The sequence below is a fragment of the Aphelocoma coerulescens genome (assembly GCF_041296385.1).
Source record: "Aphelocoma coerulescens isolate FSJ_1873_10779 chromosome Z unlocalized genomic scaffold, UR_Acoe_1.0 ChrZ, whole genome shotgun sequence".
In the NCBI taxonomy this organism is placed as follows: domain Eukaryota; kingdom Metazoa; phylum Chordata; class Aves; order Passeriformes; family Corvidae; genus Aphelocoma; species Aphelocoma coerulescens.
The window spans coordinates 71,576,728-71,597,367 of NW_027184085.1; the positions used below are offsets into that span (position 1 = coordinate 71,576,728).

The window sequence follows — 20,640 nt, forward strand, 5'->3', positions numbered from 1 at the left end:
CAGACTTTTTTCAACAGTTACAGCATTTACCTCATTTACCTCTTCAAACACAATCCCTTTTTTTTTTTTTTTAGGATGTAGTGGAGCTGATCAGATCTACCACAAAAAAAAAAAACACTTCCAGAAGTAAAATTAAAAACGATAATATAGCTCAGTTCAGAACTGGCAGTTTATAAACACTTCCTAAAAAAACTCAGTTGGTTCTGAGCTCATGGCAAACACCAAAAGATACTGAAATGGCTGGACTGACTTGGGGAAGCCTCTGCTTCTATAAATACTGATTCTGTAGCTCAAAGAGAAAACCTTATGGGATTGGTAAGTCAAAAAAAAAAAAAAAAAAAAAAGAAAAAAAAAAAAGAAACATTGGAAGCTCAATTGCAAGCATATGTTCCTACACATTTAGTGCAGAGGCACAGTGTTAAAAAAACCCATCCCTGGATCAGTCCTCAGCATCAGTAATGGCTGGTACACAGCAAGAACTGGGAAGACGTACTCCCTAAAACCTCATGTTCCTCCAGGGACAGGGACAGGCAGTGTACTCCTGAGCTGCTGACACACGGCCCCACGAACACCAGCACGGGCCTCGACCCCGACAAACCCTACCCACCTCCTCCGCGGGTCGGCACGTGGGTCCCAACAGCTCACCACCACTTAAAACACAAACTGAGAGCACCCGGGACATCCGGGCGGGGAAGGGGTTTGTGCAGCCTCGGGGGGCTCAGCACCGTGTGCTTCCCGGCAGCCACATCTGCTCAGGAGGGAAACAAGGGCTGAGGGATCGGCACTTCGGGCCTGGCCGCCTCCACAGCCTCTGTGGGAATCCGCTGCTCTGAGGGGGATCTGCCGCCCTGAGGGGGATCCAACACCCTGAGGAGGATCTGCTGCTCTGAAGGGGATCTGCCGCCCTGAGGGGGATCTGCTGCTCTGAGAGGGATCTGCCACCCTGAGGGGGATCCAACACCCTGAGGGGGATCTGCTGCTCTGAGGGGGATCTGCCGCCCTGAGGGGGATCTGCTGCTCTGAGGGGGATCTGCCACTCTGAGGGGGATCTGCCACCCTGAGGGGGATCTGCCGCTCTGAGGGGGATCTGCCGCTCTGAGGGGGATCTGCTGCTCTGAGGGGGATCTGCCGCCCTGAGGGGGATCTGCTGCTCTGAGGGGGATCTGCCACTCTGAGGGGGATCTGCCACCCTGAGGGGGATCTGCCGCTCTGAGGGGGATCTGCCGCTCTGAGGGGGATCTGCTGCTCTGAGGGGGATCTGCTGCTCTGAGGGGGACCTGCTGCTCTGAGGGGGATCTGCCGCTCTGAGGGAGATCTGCCGCTCTGAGGGGGATCTGCCGCTCTGAGGGGGATCTGCCACCCTGAGGGGGATCTGCTGCTCTGAGGGGGACCTGCTGCTCTGAGGGGGATCTGCCGCTCTGAGGGGGATCTGCCGCTCTGAGGGGGATCCGCCGCTCTGAGGGGGATCTGCCGCTCTGAGGGGGATCTGCTGCTCTGAGGGGGATCCGCCGCTCTGAGGGGGATCTGCCGCTCTGAAGGGGATCCGCCGCTCTGAGGGGGATCTGCCGCTCTGAGGGGGATCTGCTGCTCTGAGGGGGATCTGCTGCTCTGAGGGGGACCTGCTGCTCTGAGGGGGATCTGCCGCCCTGAGGGGGATCTGCCGCTCTGAGGGGGATCTGCTGCTCTGAGGGGGACCTGCTGCTCTGAGGGGCTCCTCCTGGACCCAGGGGCACACTCAGAGTGGCCGGAGGGCCACAAGGCGACAGGGTCCAGCAGGGACCCACCCTCAGCACCACCCCACGCACTGGAATCCATAAACCATGGAATGGTTGGAATGACGGGATCACAGGATCGCCCAGGCCACAAAACACCTTCAGGATCACTGAGTCCAATGGCTGACCCAGCACTGAACCACGTCCAACTGGTTACCAGCCTGCTAAAAAATGATGAAAAAAATAAAAAAGATCAATTTTTAAAATTAAATCAAGGCAAATTAAATGAATGAAGTACAATTATTCAGTAAATTAGGGACTGAGTTGCTATTTTGTGCTCAGAATTTGCTTTCTACAGATGTCCTCTTCCATTTGAGGAACAGATTAAGCCGAGTCAATGCAACTCCCTCAATAAAGGAGACAAAATGAAATGAGCGGTAACAGTGGCTATAAAACAGGTGGAAGAATGAAAGTCATGTTAAAGTGTTACTGTGCTTTATTTGAAATTTATTTTGAGTGTTCTCATCACCAACATGAGCTGCACTGCCGAAGGGAGGTTCTGGTCACCTTGCACATCCCTGGCACGACATTTAAGGCTGGGACTGTGCAACACATTATTCTAACATGGTAAGTGATTGTGGGACATTTTTGGTCTTTATGATCTGGGATTTTGCATTTCCAAGTAAGGTCTAACCTGTGCTTCCAGTCACTCAGTCACTGACATTTCACCTGTTAGCTAAAAGCATTTCCCAGCAACTCCACAAATAAGCCCTTGCCAAATGTCATTTGCCTTGGGATCTAATTATCATCCAATAACTTAATTACACATTATGCACTTCTGTTACAGCACATTGTAATATTTCAGGATCTTACAATACCTTGCAGGGAAATGCTGAAGACTTCACTCCATGGCTTCTATTCAATAAAACTTTGTCTCACCAAAATCTGGTCTTACTACCCTCAGTCCCAATGTCCTTGTAATTCCTCTCTCAGACATTCAGGTGGGGTCTCTTGTTGCCTTTTGCACTCAAGGGTGACCAACAGTGACGAACAGAAAACAATGGATCAGGCTTGGGTTCCTGACCAAAGTCATTTGACGTGGATTAAAGTTGCCAAAGGTTTAATAATAAGCTATTAAATGTCATCAATATTCTCCAGGTTATGGCTGTGTGGATTTAACTAACCTTTCAGAAGGAAGGCATGTCAAAAATAAACTACACCTACCTGTAACTCAATTATCAACTGTGTAGGTTCACACTTCCACAGTTACAAACAACCCATTTGGTAACATGACAGAAGAAACATAACATTTTCAAGAGTTTGGAGGAAATGCCTAAATTTTGCTAGAACCGCAATAAATATGGCTGTGAGATTTTCCTGTTCTTCTCTATATTCACAAAATGTGCTCACTACTAAGCAAACACAAAACATTAGTCAAAGAGAAAAATTCAGTCCCTGGATAGATCACAGGGGTTTTTTTACTTTTTTGTTTGGTTGTTGGTTTGGGTTGGGTTCTTTTTAGTTTGTTTGTTTGGGGTTTTATTAATTTTTGTATTTATTTCCCACCTGTTGCCTTAGGTCACAGGGGACACTGTAAATTCACTTTTCATTTCTTCACAAAGAGAAAGAGGCAACCCCTTGGCTGCACAGTGCCAGTGACTCGTTCTCTGTTACCCCTTAAAGATAAACCAGAAAAGTGTGAGTGTATTTGGTGAATGTGCCCACAAACTGTATTGTCCCATGGCAGTGACTGAGGGACAGCACAGGGACAGGGGCAACCTGGGAAAGTGAACAAGAGCAGGATACCCCGAGTTGTCTTCACACAAGAACCATTTAGAGACTCTGCCATGAGAAGATCTTACAAACACATTAGCCCCCTGAGCACTAACAGCCATCTTTTTTAATTAACTGCTTCTGTTGAAGGCAGTCCATTAAAAAATAAAGTTTGGAGAAAACAAAACCACAACACATCTTTTTTTTTTTTTTCCTTGTCAGATGCTGAGAAGAAAAACTCATCTATTAGTATGTAATTGCTCCTGAAAATTTCTAAAACATGGTGATCTCTGGCATGCCTTTCACTGGAACATCAGAGGGAGTTACCTGCCCACATGCAAGCAGTAATATTTAATGGACAATACTAATTCTGAAGGTACCAAAAACCCACCACTCCTCAGCCATTTACAACATTAAACAGGCACAGGATGCTGAGCAGCGCAGGGGGGTTGCCCAAAAAATGTGAATAACTTTTAATTAATTACATCTTCATTTAAAAATGCCCTTTAATGCTGTTTCTAGGTTAAACATACATTGAACTAGCTGAGAGGAACAGCAAAAGCTGTTGATGGCATGTGCCAAAGCATGTGCCAAAGCATGTATGTAAAACAGAGAGGTTCCAAACACCGCAAAATCATTGTGTCCTCTACAAAATCAGAGCTACAGTAGGCAGAAAAAAAATTCAAATGATTGGATTCTGTTAATCTGTGGGGACATGGACTTAATACTGCATTTAATTTTGCTAAGTGGGAGGAAGATTATTGCAGGCAAGATACAAAGAATATCTCAGCTCTAATCATGTAACATTTACAACCTTAAATACTCTAAGACAGTTATTAATAACAGTATCAGAACATTTCCATGTATTCAATGCACAGTTGTGAAAGAAACTAAACATACAGGCCTCCTCCCAGTGCAGACAACAATAATAATAATGTTAATATTTACATTCCTCTAATCACTTGTTTCCAGTAGTATTAAAAAAAAGGATTTGTGAACTTGCTGGATAACAAGTGCCAGCCTTCAGTGAAGCACTGCAGAAAGCGTGATTTGGGGCATTTTGCTTTACTTTTGAAAGAGACTAACTGCTCACTGAAACAAAGCCATTCTCTTTCCAGAGGTTTTGAAAGAAAAGCTGAAACTTATTCTCATCAAGTCTCTCAGTGCCACAGTGAAGGACTTGTTGGGAGCTGCACTTGTTTACAACCCTCAATTCCCATGGGAAGAAGCAGTTTAACTAAAATCAGAAGCTTTCTGCGCGTAGTATTCAGGTCCTAATTTGCTGTTTTGAAACACAGCTTCTTTCACGTTGTTATTCTTTCAATAAATCTGTGTCTTCTTTATTTGTCTGAAATGTGAAATCAGAGTGTACAGCTACACCGGTTTGGTGTTTATGAAAACTCCTCTAAAATCTGAGGGAGATCAAAACACTTTCCTTTAAAGACAAAAATTCCCTCAGCAGATCATTTAGTATATGCAGCATACTCAGTCTGATCACACATTTCCAGAATACCAGTTGATTCACTCTTGATGCAGTCATTATTAAGACAGGTCTGTACTTTTAACAGAATGTTCTTTGAAGCAAATATCTTTCTGAAGGAAAAAAACATACTAATATATTAATGGAAAAGACAAAATAAGAGCCTTCTGCCATTGTAATTGTTTTTCAAGCTCTTGATGCTGCAATATTGGAGTAAATCTTATGAAGGCATTTGGCATCTTCCACAGAATGGTGGTTCCTGTAACACTTTAATGTCCCTTCATGATGGGCTGCTGGAAGGGCCTAGCAGCACCAGCAGTGGGGAAAGGTGTTGCTATCCAGCACCTGGGATTGCTGGGAGATGGACACCCAAACCTGGACACACCTGTTGGCCAAAATTCCGTGTCCTGTGTAGGACAGCACAGCCAACACTGGTACCACTGAGCTCTGACAACTTAGAGAGTTGTACCTGGCACGTGGCTTGACAATCAATCCTCAAACAACTGAAAATCAACATTGAAAGGATCTGCAAGGTAAGGAAAACAAAATCTATTTGTCCTACAAGCATTTTCCATAATCTTTATTACATAACTTGGAGAAAATGCACTGCTTTTTCAAATATTATCCACTCAAAGTATGCTGATGAAGCTCCCTCGTGTGATTAATTCTTCTTTCTCCCCCTCATTTGTGTAATTCTATAGCACATATCACTCTAATGTCCAAGTTACTCAGGTAAATAAAACCTGGACTAAAGGAGATAACTTTTTTCTGCTCTCCTTGCTTTGGAGAAAAGAGATCTGATTCTTCAAAAACTGCCACAGAGCTTCTCTTTTTCCTTTCATTCCATTGATACATTTGTGTGGTGAAATCAAAACAGATTAAATCTGTGCAGTTTTTTTACACTGCCAGGAGTTGCATGTGCAATACTGACTTTTCATTATCATCTGATTAAAGTACGTTTGCCTGCCTCTGTTAATAAACTGAAGATTCATGGTTTATTACTTTACACCTTTAAGAATATGTACACATTTTCTAAGTGAAGAAGACTGCTAAATTTTCAAATCTTTCTCTTTTTATCTTGTGATGCATCAGTTCTAGTCACTGAGGGAATTTCCTGCACACCTTAGCAAAGATTTGTATCTATATGTATATACAACAAGGGTGCATTTCAAGGAGTAAACATCTCTAAAAGCTACTAATACTCAAAAGCTTTCAATAAAGCTCTGGATCAAGCAAAAGGTGAACAGAAAAAGATACTTCTTGATGATCTGCCTTGAAAATTCAAACTAGCATCCCATGAAAAAAAAAAATTAAGTATTCTTCTGCCTCTTTAATAGCAGTCTGCTATTCTTGAAAACCCCAATATAGTTGATGTTTGAAGCAATAAAAGCTCAGCTTCCTGCCCTGTAATTATTACTAGATGTTATTATGAACAACTCATTCATCACTATAAAAGCACAACGTAAGGCTCCCAGAAAATAGATATGGAAAATATTTGTTTTCATGCAGTTCTCTTAGTCAAGCTGCAGTTTAACAACACCACTGATAAACAAGTGTAGTAAGCCAGTGCAAAGCAGGCAGGGCAACATCCATGTTTAATTTCATCTGGGTATCCTCCAGGACTCCATTTATAACGCTATAAAAACATGCCTCAAAGCAATAAGCAAGAATTGAAGGGTGAATATGACATAACTACATAACTACAACCATCCCAGCTCCCCAGAGTTCACTCATTTAACCGTGTAACATTCAGAGGCTGCCTAAGCATACCAGGATTATTTCTAGGTGGGAAAAAAAGCACAAATATAAGACAAGGTTCTGAGCTCTCCTTGCAAAGTTACCACTCCAGAAAAGCTCAGAGATGTGCTGGGTTTCAGAGCATGGCTTTGGTCTGTGTCACTTTCTCACAGCCATGAGGAAACACCTGGAGCCAGCTCTAAACCACACTCACTACAGTCACCCAAACTTCCCCAAACCAGTCAGACACCTGCTTGGCTTCTCCCGTTCAGGGAGAAAGGCACCAGGGCACACCAGGACCAGATTCAAACACATCTCAAACAGGCAGTAAGCAAGATCAAGAATTCAGATGAGGCAACAGGAGGTGTGTGGTTAAGATACCCGATCTCTACCTACGCCGAACAACTACAGCGTCCTTTTCTTCCCGGTTATGTAATACACGAGAGTATTTAACCACTCGCTGGTTTGACACATACATGTCAAACAGATGAGCTTTGGGGAGGATCAGCTGGGGCCGCCGAGGGGTAGGGGGGAGTGAGCAGGAATTTGGCAATTCACGAGCTATGAATGGTCACCCCTCTGGGGAAGGAATCCCACCAAAGCCTTCAGCGGTCCTCGCCCCATGATAGCCGAGCAAGACCTGGATCGGGCGCTGTACCACCATTCCTATCGCAAGCACGATCGGCCTCACACCACCTGCCTGGCAAAGAACCTTCCCACTCCCGTGGGATGTCGCAGGCTGCAAATCAGGGTACGGTCTCACCCCGGCCGCCCAGCCGCCTGCCCGGCTGTCACACGCGTCCCCAAGGGGGAACTGAAAGACTGTTTTGCCCCCAGAGCATCGCTGGGAGAGGCGGCAGCTCCACAGGGAAGGGTTTAGTGTCTCCTATGCTGCTTTGGGACTTTGGCCCCTCACACCCTCTATAAGCCTAGTTTGCTGAGAAATGTGTACGGCAGAAGTGTTGGCATCAAGATGACTAAACACCTGGCTTGTGAGATGCTACTCTCCGGGCACCTCACTGAAATTCGGCGTGCTGTCACTGCGGGGGAAAAGAGAAGAGTCAGGGAGGAACGAAGAGTCATCACTGAGGACACCAAAACCAGCAGCTTCGCCACTTTGTGAGCAGCGGCTGCTCCTGCCCGCGCCTCGGGAGTCACACGAACTCCTGGCGGGGCCGGACCCGGGGGCGGCACCGCCGGGGGATGCGAGGGGGCGGCCCGAGCGCCTGGCTGTCCCTCCCCGCCTCCCCTCCACCCCCGGGGCGCGGGGCGGCCGCCGGGGCGGTACCTGCTTGTCCAGCGCGGCATCCTTGGCGCTGCCCGCGGCGCATCCCTTGGGAGCGGGCACCCGCTCGCAGTTGCAGCCCTCCAGCATGTACATGCCGGCGGGGCGGGCGCTCTGCTCGCCCTCGAAGTAGAAGAGGACGTTTTGGTAGAGGGCGAACCACTTCTCGTGCCAGCGGTTGGTCTCCGCCGTCTTCTTACTGAGATAGCCGCGCTTGGTGCCCTCCTTGCGGGCCAGCAGCGCCAGGTACAGGGCGTGCCCCTCGTTGTACCGCACGCTCTTCTGCATCGTGCCCGGAGCCCGCGGCCGCGGCGCAGCCTCGCCGGGCGCTCACGGAGCAATTCATGGGCTCCGGCACGCACCGACGGGGCGGCCCCGGCCCCGCGCCCCGCCCGAGTGTCCCCCGGCCCCCGCCCCGCCCCGCCCCGCGCCGCCTCCCACCGCCCCAGGCACCGGCGGCGGCGGCGAGCGGCCCCCCGGGCGCTGACGTGGGGGATCAGCCGTAAATCCGCTTTGGAGAGCGATTTAAAGAGCAAAGTCGCCGCCGCCGCAGCGCCCGGGTCCCTGCCCCCCTCCACCCTTCCCCCCATCTCCGCATCCCTCCGCTCCTCCATCCCTCCATCCCTCCATCCCTCCGGGGGTGGATGGAGGCGGGGAGCGGGCGCGGAGCGGGGTCGGGCGGGGAATCCCGCGGGCAGCGCAGCGCTCGGCCGGGCCGGGCCGGGCCGGGAGCCGCAGGGTGATTTGGGTCTGCCCTGTGGTTTCTCGATAGTTTCCGGCTTTTCCATTCTTCGAGCGAAAATCTTGGAAAGCGGCAGGGCCGGGCGAGCGCGGCCGCCGGAGCCGGTAACTTCACTCTCGAGCTGTGGCGAAAGAATTAAAGCAAAAGGCAGCAGAGAACCCCAAGCGAAATACCAGAAACTCGTCCCTTTTAACCCGATATTCACGCTGATAAAGGCGCGGGGGAGCGTCTCAGGTCTCACCCCGGGGAACCTCAACCCCGCATGTCCTTGGGCACCGCGCTGTGCGCAGAGACCACCCCCGGCACGGGCTGTGGAGGGGCCGTGTGCCCGGGCTCGCCTGCCGCAAACGGGACCATTTATAGATCCCAACTGGCGGCTGCAGCACGAGGCACCGCGGGCGGGGACCGCCACCGGAGAGGGCAGCTCGCACATGCCGAAAAGAAAATTTCCCGGCAGTTAGGCGGGTGTTGTTTTCACACCGGGCTAGCAAGGATGGCAGCAGGTGCGGTCTGGTTCCTGCACTCGGCACAGTGATACCTGCACACCTTAATTATAGCAAATAAACTTTGGCGAGGGAGCTGGCATCAAGAATGGTTTCACATAAAACATAGCAATATGGAAATTTCTACCAGCTAGAGCACACTGCACCTTTAATTTAGCAACTTAAACTTCCTCTTAAGGTTCTTTTCAGGAAAAGTCCTGGAATTCTTGCATTTGAAAACATATTTTGCATATGTAGCTTTCATTCTCTTTTGCTTTACTGCATCTGATGAGTAAAAGAGAAAAAAAGAATAAAAATGCAGAAGTTATAATATTCATTATTGCTGTATAATGCACAGAATGAGTTAGAAAATATTTCCTGTGTGATCTGTGACAACAGCTGTGGTTTTGGGTACTACTTGCAGGAACTACGGACCCATACAGAGTTGCAAGGCTCTCCTCTTGTCAACAGACAATTTTTTTATTAGAAAAAACAAACAGATGCACAAATCCTGCTGGAACTGGCTTAGCTTGCCTTGTGTCTTCACATAGTGAAATTTGATCTTAGCGCATCATGCCCAGGGAAGTCCAGGCTTTGGACAGGGCTTGGACACCACCTGGGTGGCTGGAATGTGTGAAAGGACTCATGTTCATCCATCCCGGGCACTGGGGCCCCACCTGCCTCTGTTGATGCCTCCTTGCCTGGGTTCCCCTCAGCCAGCGCTGAGTCAGTGAATCAATTCCGTGTGTAAAATTCCATGGAATATCATGTCCCTTGATGGAAGCAAATGGCAAGGCAGCCAAACCAAGGAGAGAAGCAATCTGCCACTCAGAAGAGTGTTCAGACATTTGACACTCAGTGAATAGCTGGAGCTTTCCAAAACAAGCACGTCGTACATCACAATGAAATCCTATAGCAAGAACCCATCTTTGCCAAGATAAAGTTGCAGGCTTTTGTCCCAGCTTACATAATTTGTACTTTTAATACAGCTTTTGTATAAATCACAAATGATCACACATCATCTATTCCACCAGGTCACCTGAGACACACAGAAAAAATACATGATGGGAGTTAAATTTTATCTATAAAAAAAAGAAAGAGAGGGTTTTCTTTGACTACATCATTTTCTCCTAGACATGCAGGCATTTTTCCTAAGCTGAAGATGTTGAATACGTCATTGCACAGCAATCTATAGGAACTATAAGGAGTCTAATATTCTTGTTCACTACAGGAAATGCTGTTTGTGTAACCATCAGTTTGTCCTTTATTGTTCAAGTATGATTTAGTTCTCTCAATGATATTATCTTTATTACTTGGTCATTCTTATACAAGGACCACCTATTTTTTCTTGCTTTAAATGTCTACTATATACATATGAATGTATATACTATCTAATACATCTAAATGTATCTGAGTATCTATATGGGATTATTTTTTAAAATTCTTCATTATCATCAGTAAAGAAGGGGTTGTTTGTGCTTTTTAAAAAAGGAATTCTAGGCCAAATTCATATGTATGAACACGATCGAGTTATATGTGCAAACAGATGCAAAGGAATCTGTGGATGTAATTTATTCCATAGGGCTCTGAGGAAAAGAACATACAGATAAGCACACTGTTTTACTTTATTTTATATCCGAATCTTCATTTTATTGTATTTTAATTCCAGAGGATTAATTTATAAAAACACCTTCCCAAGTGTTGCCATGATAGGCCCCGAGGACCTTGCTGTAGAACTACGGTGGAAAGTTGTGGTTCTGTAATAGCAGAGATACTTTGACCCAATTAACCTACATTTAACCTGAAATTTCCTTTGGGAACTAGTCCAGTGCAAGGTGTTCAAAGATGTCATAAAGAGGGAAATATGTAGTGTTGTATTCCACAACAGTGGAATTGCTGAATCCAATACCCAGAAGTGACCCTGGGAGTTTGGGGGACAAGGGAGCGAGTTGCCAATCCTCTGGGTGACAGGAAAATCTAGTTTAAAAGTCATGTAAATTTTGGGCCTCTATTCTGAAAAAAACACTTTGGAAAAAATACTGTTAATGGAATGGTAATAAAAGTTGATTAAAGCAATGAAAGAAAAGTTGTTACGCTACTGGTTTTATGTCTGGGTTTGTATATATATGCTCTATGTTTTTATATGTTCATTTGTCACTAAATCATTATTTGCATTTTCACATCACAATAATGTATCAAATACAAAACAATTTAGTACAGCTGTTGAAGAACTGCTACAATAACTTACAGGAAAAAAAACTGGTTTCACTAAGAATGTACCTGTATGTCTCCCCTTACAGATTGATTGAGAAGCAGAACCAGTACCTTCTCAGTAATTTTACTCACATGCTTTTGCTGATCTAATTGTTTACTCCTTGAGGCACAGAGTATAACTTGGCTACTTGAAAGGTATTTGTAATATGCAGCTAAGATTTAGTTATCTGAGAAAGCAGGAAGATTTTGAAATACATACTATACATCACTGCCATAGTAAGTCTTGAAGATCTTGCAAACAACTTTGGGGTTAATACAGCTGATGACGTCATTTGATTTACTGTTCCTGTTTTATGGAGACATTTTTGGGGGTAACTGTCTTGTTAAATCAGTTTTAAGTCATTGTATATACCACAATGGTAATTGATTCCTCATGGATTTACTTGTGGCTGCACACACTCCTCAGTGGTGTGAGAGAGGTGGTAACAGGTGTCCATGAGATCCCTCCTTCAGGAATCTCTGGCCAATACTCAGTGGGAGTTCCAGCAGAAGGCAGTCAACTGCAAATCATTACTGTTATGCAGATGAGGATATCACCATCATCGTCATCATCGTAGTTGTCATCGTCGTCATCATCATCATCATCATCATCATCATCATCATCATCATCATCATCTTTTATGATCATGCCTTAACCTCTTGGTGCAAAATGTTGCAAACATCCAAGCCAGGAGCGACTTAGTAGCTCAGATCTCTAGAGCCAAGAAAGAAGTACAGGGACTAATGTGCTGCCCTTTGTGACAGGCAGCATCCCCAGGACACAGCTGGCATATTTGCTACTGCTATTTTGGGAGAATAATAGCAAAATAAGGTTATAGAGGAACTTTTGAGAGAAACAGTTTGGTGTGTCTGCAGAGGTCATTGGTGAGTCGTTGCATGTGGTCAAGGACAGCATGAGAAAATACAAAGCACTGTTGAAAAAAAAAATGAGAAGAAGAAATGTGTGGCAGAAGGTGTCTCACAGGCTGAAGAAAATCAAAAGCAGAAGGGAAAAAAAAGTGAGAAAAGCTGGAACCAAGGGACTCAATTAAACTGGAGAAATACCACTAGTGAGGCAGGAGGCAAACACGAGTGGGCTGAGGGAGAATTGAACCTGGCTGGCAGAGTGATGGTAATGAAAGAATGATGAGTAAAGAGCAGAGGGAAACAGTGTGATTGAGCAAAGGCTGGGAGTGGCTGGGGGTTGGAGGAGACAGAACCAGGGCAGAGCAGGAAGGAACTGGGGCAAGGTGGGCAGGGAATTTTGGAGAAAACAAAGTCAGGAGCGATGGCATGAGAGTCCTGGCTGCTTGGTACGGCTGGACCAGCAGGTTGAAAAGAGCTGGAAAACACCCACTGAGATGCTGGGGGTGACAGCAGGACTCTGGCACAGCAAGAGAAGGGGCCAACACATGGGCAAATTGAGGAGGTTGGTAGGCAGTGAATGGGAGAGAAAGAGGAGGGTCATGTAGGGTCAGTCCAACACAGCACATCAAGTGAAAGGATTAGATCAAGGGGGATGCTGGGAAAGAAAGTGGCATTTGAAATGTGGAAACCCTGATAGTCCAAATCAGCACTGAAATCACATGGGGAAGAAAAGACAGCAGCTTTTCTCCTTAAGCCTGTTTTCAGCTGGTTCCTTTTCAGCAAAGGTTTGCCAGCTGGGATTAAGATGGGAGAGCCAGGATTCAGTTTGTTGACCAGACATGTGAATTAAAAGCTCCAGGACTATTTTATTTAATACAGATGCAACAAGCATTAAATGCACTAAAGATCTAAAATGCACTAAGCACTGAATGCAAAATATAGTGACAACAATGCTGTAAAACTTTCTTCATATGACTACAATTTTCATATTGAGACACACACTTGTTGGAAATATGACTGTCAGAGCTGAGCCCTAACTTTTAAAGTTAGTAGAGATTGTTCTGGGAGCTCTAATGAGAATTTCACAGACCCTGTTATTAGCGTGGTGTCCTTAAGAAGGGTATTGTCCTACAGCTCACAAATTGCCAGAGCATGAAACTGTCTCAATGTTCTTGGGAGATATCTCAAATTAGTGCTCTCAGTGTTCCAAAGGCATTGGCGTGTCCTAACACAGATTTCATAATGTTCTCCGAATGTGAGTCGGGAGAGGCAGTGTGATGGCTGAGCTCCTGAAAGCAAGAGGATCAGCAGACACTGGGCTATGATTGCTCTCAGTTTCAGAAAGCCCTGGGTAACTGGGAAAATGAGTTTAGAATTAAAAAGACACAGTGGGATAAAATTTCCTCTTTTTTCTTATTCCATGTGAACCAAGTATAAATGCAAATCACTCTTTGCTTATTCTGTCAAGATACTCTCATATATTGGCGTAGAAATAGGAAAAATATGTAAAATATTAAAGCGCTCTCATTTCTTGGGAAAAAGTAAGCCCCACAGATTGGAAGAAAGATACAGAGAGCACAGCGGGTGCCATCTGGAATAAGTAAGTAACCCTGGGAAGTAACGGTGATGTTTACAAGGCCTGATGCTGATACAGAGAATTCTCTCCATCTGGCATGAAGCCTGCAAATAATCTGCCACAGGAGTGCATAATTCAATAGAAACAGGTTTGATAATCTGCAAGTTGCATTCCCCATAGAAACCTTGAAAGAGACATTTAATGTATTATGCAGCTGAGCAGCTTCTCTCTGCACCCGACTTCAAGGGCAGGCAGACCCACAGACCATAAAAATGGGGTTTATGGCAAATGGGATCCACTGTTCTCTTAGCAGAAAACAAACATTGCAGGGCACCCACATCCCCTCAGGATGGTGTGAATATTCTGAGACAATGCCTTCATAGGGGAACATTGCATTTATTTTTGTTACAGATGCAATATACTGAAAATCATTTAAATGAATCTGTTCAGATGCAGCTGGGATTGTACAAACGCCTGGAGAAAATGTGGGTAACAGCAGAAAAAAAATAATCTTAAAAGGCTGTAGGCAGAGCAGCCCTGACAACAGTGATCGGAGCCAATGTTATCACCCCTCTCATGCAAGCAAAGATACGCCAAACAACACCTTGTTAAACAAGAGCAAGGAGATTTAGCTCAACATCAGTCCCTGTTTATGTGGGGGATTTCTGGGCTGGTGGGAAGTGCATAGCAGGGCGTCTGTAATTGCTGACCCACTGTTGATAATGCACATTCTTCCTGGTCCAAATTTATGTTGTTCACATTCTCAGCTGAAAAGCTTTGTAGCTGCCTGGGAGGTGTGGGTTGTGATTTTCTGTGGGGGTTAAAAAAAAAAAAAAAGAAGAGGAAAAAAGTGAAAAAATAGCTTAGAGAAACATGATTTTAAAAAATTAAAATCAACAATATCCATCTGCAATTATATCAACAGCTTACGTAAAATTTGTAACTTCATCATTAATAGTAGAATGCTTTCCAGGGGATAAGGATATTAATTGCACTTCAAATTTACACAGATATATTTTTTAAACAGAATACAAAAATAAACATTCATTGTACTTGTCACAAAGGCACTAGTGTTACATGCTAAAATGTGCAAAGGCCTGAATCCATATCAAAGTACACTTGGTCCTTTTAATGCAGAAATAGAGTTTATTTCACAAGTAAGTTCCTCTTGAATGCATGTAAGAATGTAAAATTAAAACAATTTTACCATGTAAAAAATGAAATTTGTGTTCACTCCTTTATTATTATGTTTGTTTTTTCTTCTTGGGTCAACTGTATTGTTTCAAATGTTAACACAACCATTTTGTTAAACACTGGTGGTTGCAAGGGGAGCTGAAAAGTGTATTTATTCTAATTTGACATCCTATTTAATTGTGTCAGTAATAAAGCTAGGTTGTCAATATTCAAGGATTTTGAGTGATATTATTGCTTGTTTGAGGCGTGCTTTTTTTCATCGAAGAAAAAGGCAACATGAAAATGCTTCTCTTGATGATCTGTACTATTTCTATTTCTCGCTGTGGTGTTCAGTGGCACTGTGGAAATAATTCTGAATTTCTGACGTGTAGATACACAGATCAGATACAGCTATTGAATAGTAGTTCTGTCAGATATTAAGAAAGGCTAATTAGATAATGCCTTAGAGTATTCTTCAAAAAGAGTAAAAAATATCTGGAAGTAACACATCCTATAGCCACAGGAGCCCACAGTACAGGGAAAGCAAGGATGTGCAGAAACCTCTAAAAAAAAGTTATCCAATACTCTGGGGAAGAAACGGATGAGGGAACTTGTATTTTTCAGCAACTGTCCCCATTCTGATGGAGAATACATCCTGGGTAGTTCTCCATGGTATTTAAAGTGCTCTCACTCTGGCGAAGTTTAGCTTGTATCCCAAGATAACATCCTCAGCAACCTCTGATAGACAACCTCTTACATCTGTGTCTTTTATACATTTCCTTAATACAGATTATAGTTATCCTCATTAATTGCTCATCTATCCATTTCTCTTTTACATGTTCCTTTGGAGTTAAGGGGCATTTTTGGACACTGCAGTGCTTATCACTTACTGATGCAATTACTGTGAATGATTAAGCCTGTCCATCCCACAGCAGGGACGGTTTCCCTTCCGGAGGGTTTGTCCTTTCGTGTCTCTGTGTTCCTGCCCTGTAATGCAGGCTGACAGCCAATGTGGATGCAGGGAAGGGGAAGGAGGGGCGTTCTGGGCAAAGGTGCTGCAATGGTTCTGGTCAGAGGTTTGTTCTCAGTGTCTCAGGGAGCATCCGGAGCAGCAGAGGAAGTTTGGGGTATGTGCAGGATGGGAGGGCGACTCCAGGGTTATTCCTCACAATCCCCCCAGTAGCCACATAAAGGGTTTCCAGTCTCTTTAAAGGAAAGCTTTCAGAATGTTCTGAGTGAGGTAAGTGAATGGCACGTGGAGTTAGTCATGCGATACAGAGCTTTGTGCCCTCAAGTCACCGGTTCACATTGAGTAAAAGACAGTAATTAGGACAAATCCTGCTCTGACTTATGACATTTCCACTGGAGTAAGTGACTGGTCATTTATCTCCGTTTGGTTACCTGGTGTCTGGTGAGCACAGGAACACACAGCATCTTCCTCTGGCCCAGGGGTCAGAAAATGAGGAGAAACACCCAAACAGCCTCTGGGAAATCCTGCAGGTGTGAACAGGCTTCTGCCTGTGCTTTTGGTATCTCCTTGTCCCTGTGCCAGCCCGCCGGGACAGTGACAGCACTTTAGCACTCAGAAAATGGCATTTCCAAAAGCAAAACATCCCGAACGTTTTCCTGCTGGTTTGAAATGGATCCAGTGTGATTAATCCTACCTACATATGTGCAAGAGCTTTAGGCACCTCTCACAGCTGGACTAATTTTATCATGTTGCCTGTTCATCTATGGCTGCAAGAATACTTTATACCTCTGATAAATGAGTGATTCACATCTGGATTTGTCACATAACATACAGATAGTTAGAGATAAAGGTTTTCTTTTTTTCGGTGTTTTATAAAGGTTTATTTGTTCTGTGCACCTTGTCCTTTCTTTGTAACAGTTAAAAGATCTTAATTGCCTAAAATTAGAACCATCAGATATGACTAAAACTGAGTTATTACATAAAAATGGGTATGAAATATAGATGAAATATATATAATTTATATAAAAACTATTGTTCTGATTTCATTTCTCTCTGCACCATTTTTATGCTCTGCTTTCTTGGATTATTATTGCTCCAGCTTGAACTGAGCTCTGAGCTGTACCTTGTCAGCCTAACTGGGATGTACCCTATGAATTATATAAGTCTATTAACATATATGCATCAGAATAGCTGTTAAAATTAGAAGTACTAGCACAACTGAGGAGCAGTCAAGAAAAGGAGTTGGGTAAAGAAGTTTGGTAGACAAGGCTGAAACAAAATTATGCTGTTTTCATTTGGATTTCTTCGTAATATTCACTGTTGCCATTCTCTCTGCTGCTTTCTTCCCAGATGGAGCAAGACACTTCATAAAGAAAAACAATCAGGAAAATAAAATCTCAAAGCGCTTGTTAATTCTGCTACTGATAAAACATCCTTTTCTCAGCTAATCTTCTTAATTAATCTAACAAAAGTACAGCTACGCACAGATTTCCTGCAGTGCTCATCTACCCAGATTAAAAAAAAAATAAAAAAAAAAAAAGAAGTAAAAGCAGAAATATGAATCTATTTGCATTACAAACAAGAGTTTACTCCCCAAACACATTTTTCATTATAATCAATTATATTGCAAGTTTAGGCCAAACACAGCTTGTGGTAAAAGCAATCATACAGTCAAAATAAAAACTACTTAGGAAAAAATAATTATGGCAGTATAGCTGTGGTGTCACAATGCAGCAACGCCTGTCACGTACAGGCAGCAGCTCCCTGCCCCCCCCGGGCGTGGTGGCACTTGGGCACACGGCCATAGAATGTGCACAGACTTGGCCACACACCGAGTTCTCAGTGCTCCCCTTGTCCTCAAAGCACCAAATCCATGAGCAAAAACAGACACCTCAACATCTCTGCTCCAAATTCCTGACATGGGGTGAAGCTCATGTTGAAAACACCCAGGAAGGTTCAAGCAACACTTTTGTCATTTAGGTAGAGACACAGAAGACACACAACAACGTATTTGTGTCCTACAAACATCAACATCCTCTGATCCTTTTGTCCTTAAGCAGTTCCAAATGGGTTTTTCTATTGTGACCAAACAAAACAAAAAAGGTCACTTACATCCTCGAGCCTTTGAGGAAGGGTTTTGCAGGACAACAATCTTCCCTGACTCCTGAAATCACAGAGTGGCTAAAAACCAGGAATACTGTCCATGCTACAATCCTGTATTATCCAGTCCTGTGTGTGTAAAATCTCCAACTATAAATGAGTGTGGAAGGAGCAGAGGAGCTCATCCCCGCCTTCCCGGAGCAGGCTGAGCAAAGGCAACAGCAGCCTCATCTCTGCAGGTTCAGGGGTCTCCAAGGCTTTGGATTCTTCTCCCCAGGTGCTCTAAACCATCTCTCCAAGTGATCAGCTCTCCTTACCTTTAGCAGTTTTCCCACAACACACACCTGGAGTTTTCCTTCCCCAGCCCCTCCACAGCCCAGGGGCCATGCAGACCTGACTGCTCCATGTTTGCTGCTGCCTTTTGCCGTTCAGAAGAACTTTCCTGTGCCTTCCTCCCTCCAGGTTGAGGCACTCTGCGGTGTTTCCTTGGCCCCTGTGTCCAGGCAGCTCTGCGTCACCTCGTCCCTGTCCTGGTGTCCCTGCTGTGGTGCCACTCCTGCCCAAGGCTGCTCAGCCCGGAGGGGTCGCGGGGCCGGCAGGGCTGGTGGGATTCACTCCAGATCCCAGCACTTCTTCCCTCTGTGCCAAGAGGCACAGACGTCTTGACTCAGGTTCAGCTTATGATTGATGAGGAGCTCTGGGTCTTTATCCTGCAAACCGCCACTTAAACCAGATGACAGGATAAACTGTTGCTAGAATGTTAAAATTAGAACAAAACCTCCCAAAATCTCAGTTCCAGTGAGTGGGATCCCTGCCCACACCAGGAGGCTGGAAATAGATGGCCTTTAACGTCCCTTCCAACCCAAACCATTCTGTGATTCCATGATTCAGTTTGGGGGACATGAAATAGTTTCTGGAAGGGACACAAATGCATTTAATGAAACTAAACCCTTATTTGCATCAAGTGCCAACAAAACATCACTGCCAAATATCAGTTTTAAAGACCGTAGTGAATCCAGCTCACAAGACATACCTTGGCCTCCTCTTTTCCAGGAGAAAATCAGCATTTCCGTAACACCATTTTAGTGCTTATTTCTCATGTAGGAATAATCAAATCACAGTCTGAGTGAGAGGGTGTTTTTATACGACCTTCTTTTGCCAAAAATATTAAAGGTGACTTTGAACAGCAAGAAAAATCAATTATTAGGTGTTTTAGATAATGACTCTTACTATGGGAACCATACTTATTTATTAACTGCTTAAAATGCCTTCCTGGAAGTACAGGAGTATAGGAGAATGGCCACTGCATCCTACATACAATCTGGTCAATAGCTGCAGAAGAAAACATTGCACTTACTTTTGTTCATCTAGTTACCTGCCTGAGAAGGGAAAAGGAACAAGGAAAGGGACCTCGGGCACTGAAGAGTTGGAGGATAATGCCAGAATGGCTTGTGCCATGTTTTTTCCAACACACTTCTGGCAGCAGAGGGGAGATGGACACAGGGAGGGGATGTGAAATGACCCCAAATCAGGGACCTGGAGGGATGGGTCTGTCTGCTCCTTGCAGCCCAGCAAGTGGGGCAGGGACACTCCTGACACTTCTGCCGGCTGGAAAGTCCATGGGAAGAGGAAGGAGGGAGAAGCAGCCACGCTTTCCAACAGCTCCTCTTCTCCACTCCTTGTGGGGAGTTCCCTAAACACATCAGCAAGTTTTGAGTTACTGATTGCGAGATCTGAGCAGTCCCCTGTGACTGGGCTCCTCCTGCAGCCGTGTCCCTCCAGCTGGCCCTGTGACACCTTTGCATAGGAGATGCTCATGGAAATTGTGTTAGACCCAGTGCAAAACGCTGCTCTCTGTCACTGTTGCTGTGCTGGCTTAGCCAGATGGGGGGAAAGGAAAACCTAATTACTGATGTGCTGTGTTCATGAAATAAAAAAAGGCGTGGCCTGCTGTGCTAATTACTTGGGTGGGGAGTTTTAGGGCATTAAGGGCAGAGAAGAGGTTTGCAGGTGTAGAGCTGCTGCCTGCCCAAGGGTTGCTGCCCTCAGGAAAACCATGAGGGGCCAGTTTGTGTTTGTGCTCTGAGTCCAAGCAGCCAGACCAAGAAAGGGTCTGCACCATTTCCAGCTCTTCCTTTGCTGAGGAGCACCCACAAACAAGGACCAGCGTCTCCCACAGGGCTGGAGCCAGTGCAGGGGGGGGCTCTGAGTCTGGTGGGCACAGCCCCTCTGGGATGCTCTGAGCTGCAGGAGAGGCAGAGGGGATGGGTTTGTGCAGCCCAGGCTGTGCCTGCTCCTGTGCAGGCTCCAGGCAGCGTCACTGAAAGCTGTGACAGTTCCCTGCAGGACGGGGCAGGGGCGAGCAGGGGACACTGCTGGGCTGGCTGTGCTGAGGGCACGGTCACAGCACGGGGACCCCAAGGAAACCTGCCAGCACTGAGCTCCCTGTGCCTCCAGGGCTCAGGGTACACTCTGTCCCCAGGCCACAAC

General features: G+C 45.3%; 1 protein-coding gene across 1 annotated transcript in view; it reads right to left on the reverse strand.

Annotated features, from left to right (window-relative positions):
* Window positions 1–8,275, reverse strand: part of RASGRF2 (Ras protein specific guanine nucleotide releasing factor 2) — a 116,550-nt gene extending 108,275 nt beyond the window's left edge. The window contains exon 1 of the mRNA XM_069002504.1: window positions 7,991–8,275. Within this exon, the coding sequence (XP_068858605.1) occupies window positions 7,991–8,275 (285 nt within the window). The remainder of the gene's footprint in view (window positions 1–7,990) is intronic.
* Window positions 8,276–20,640: the final 12,365 nt, after the last annotated feature.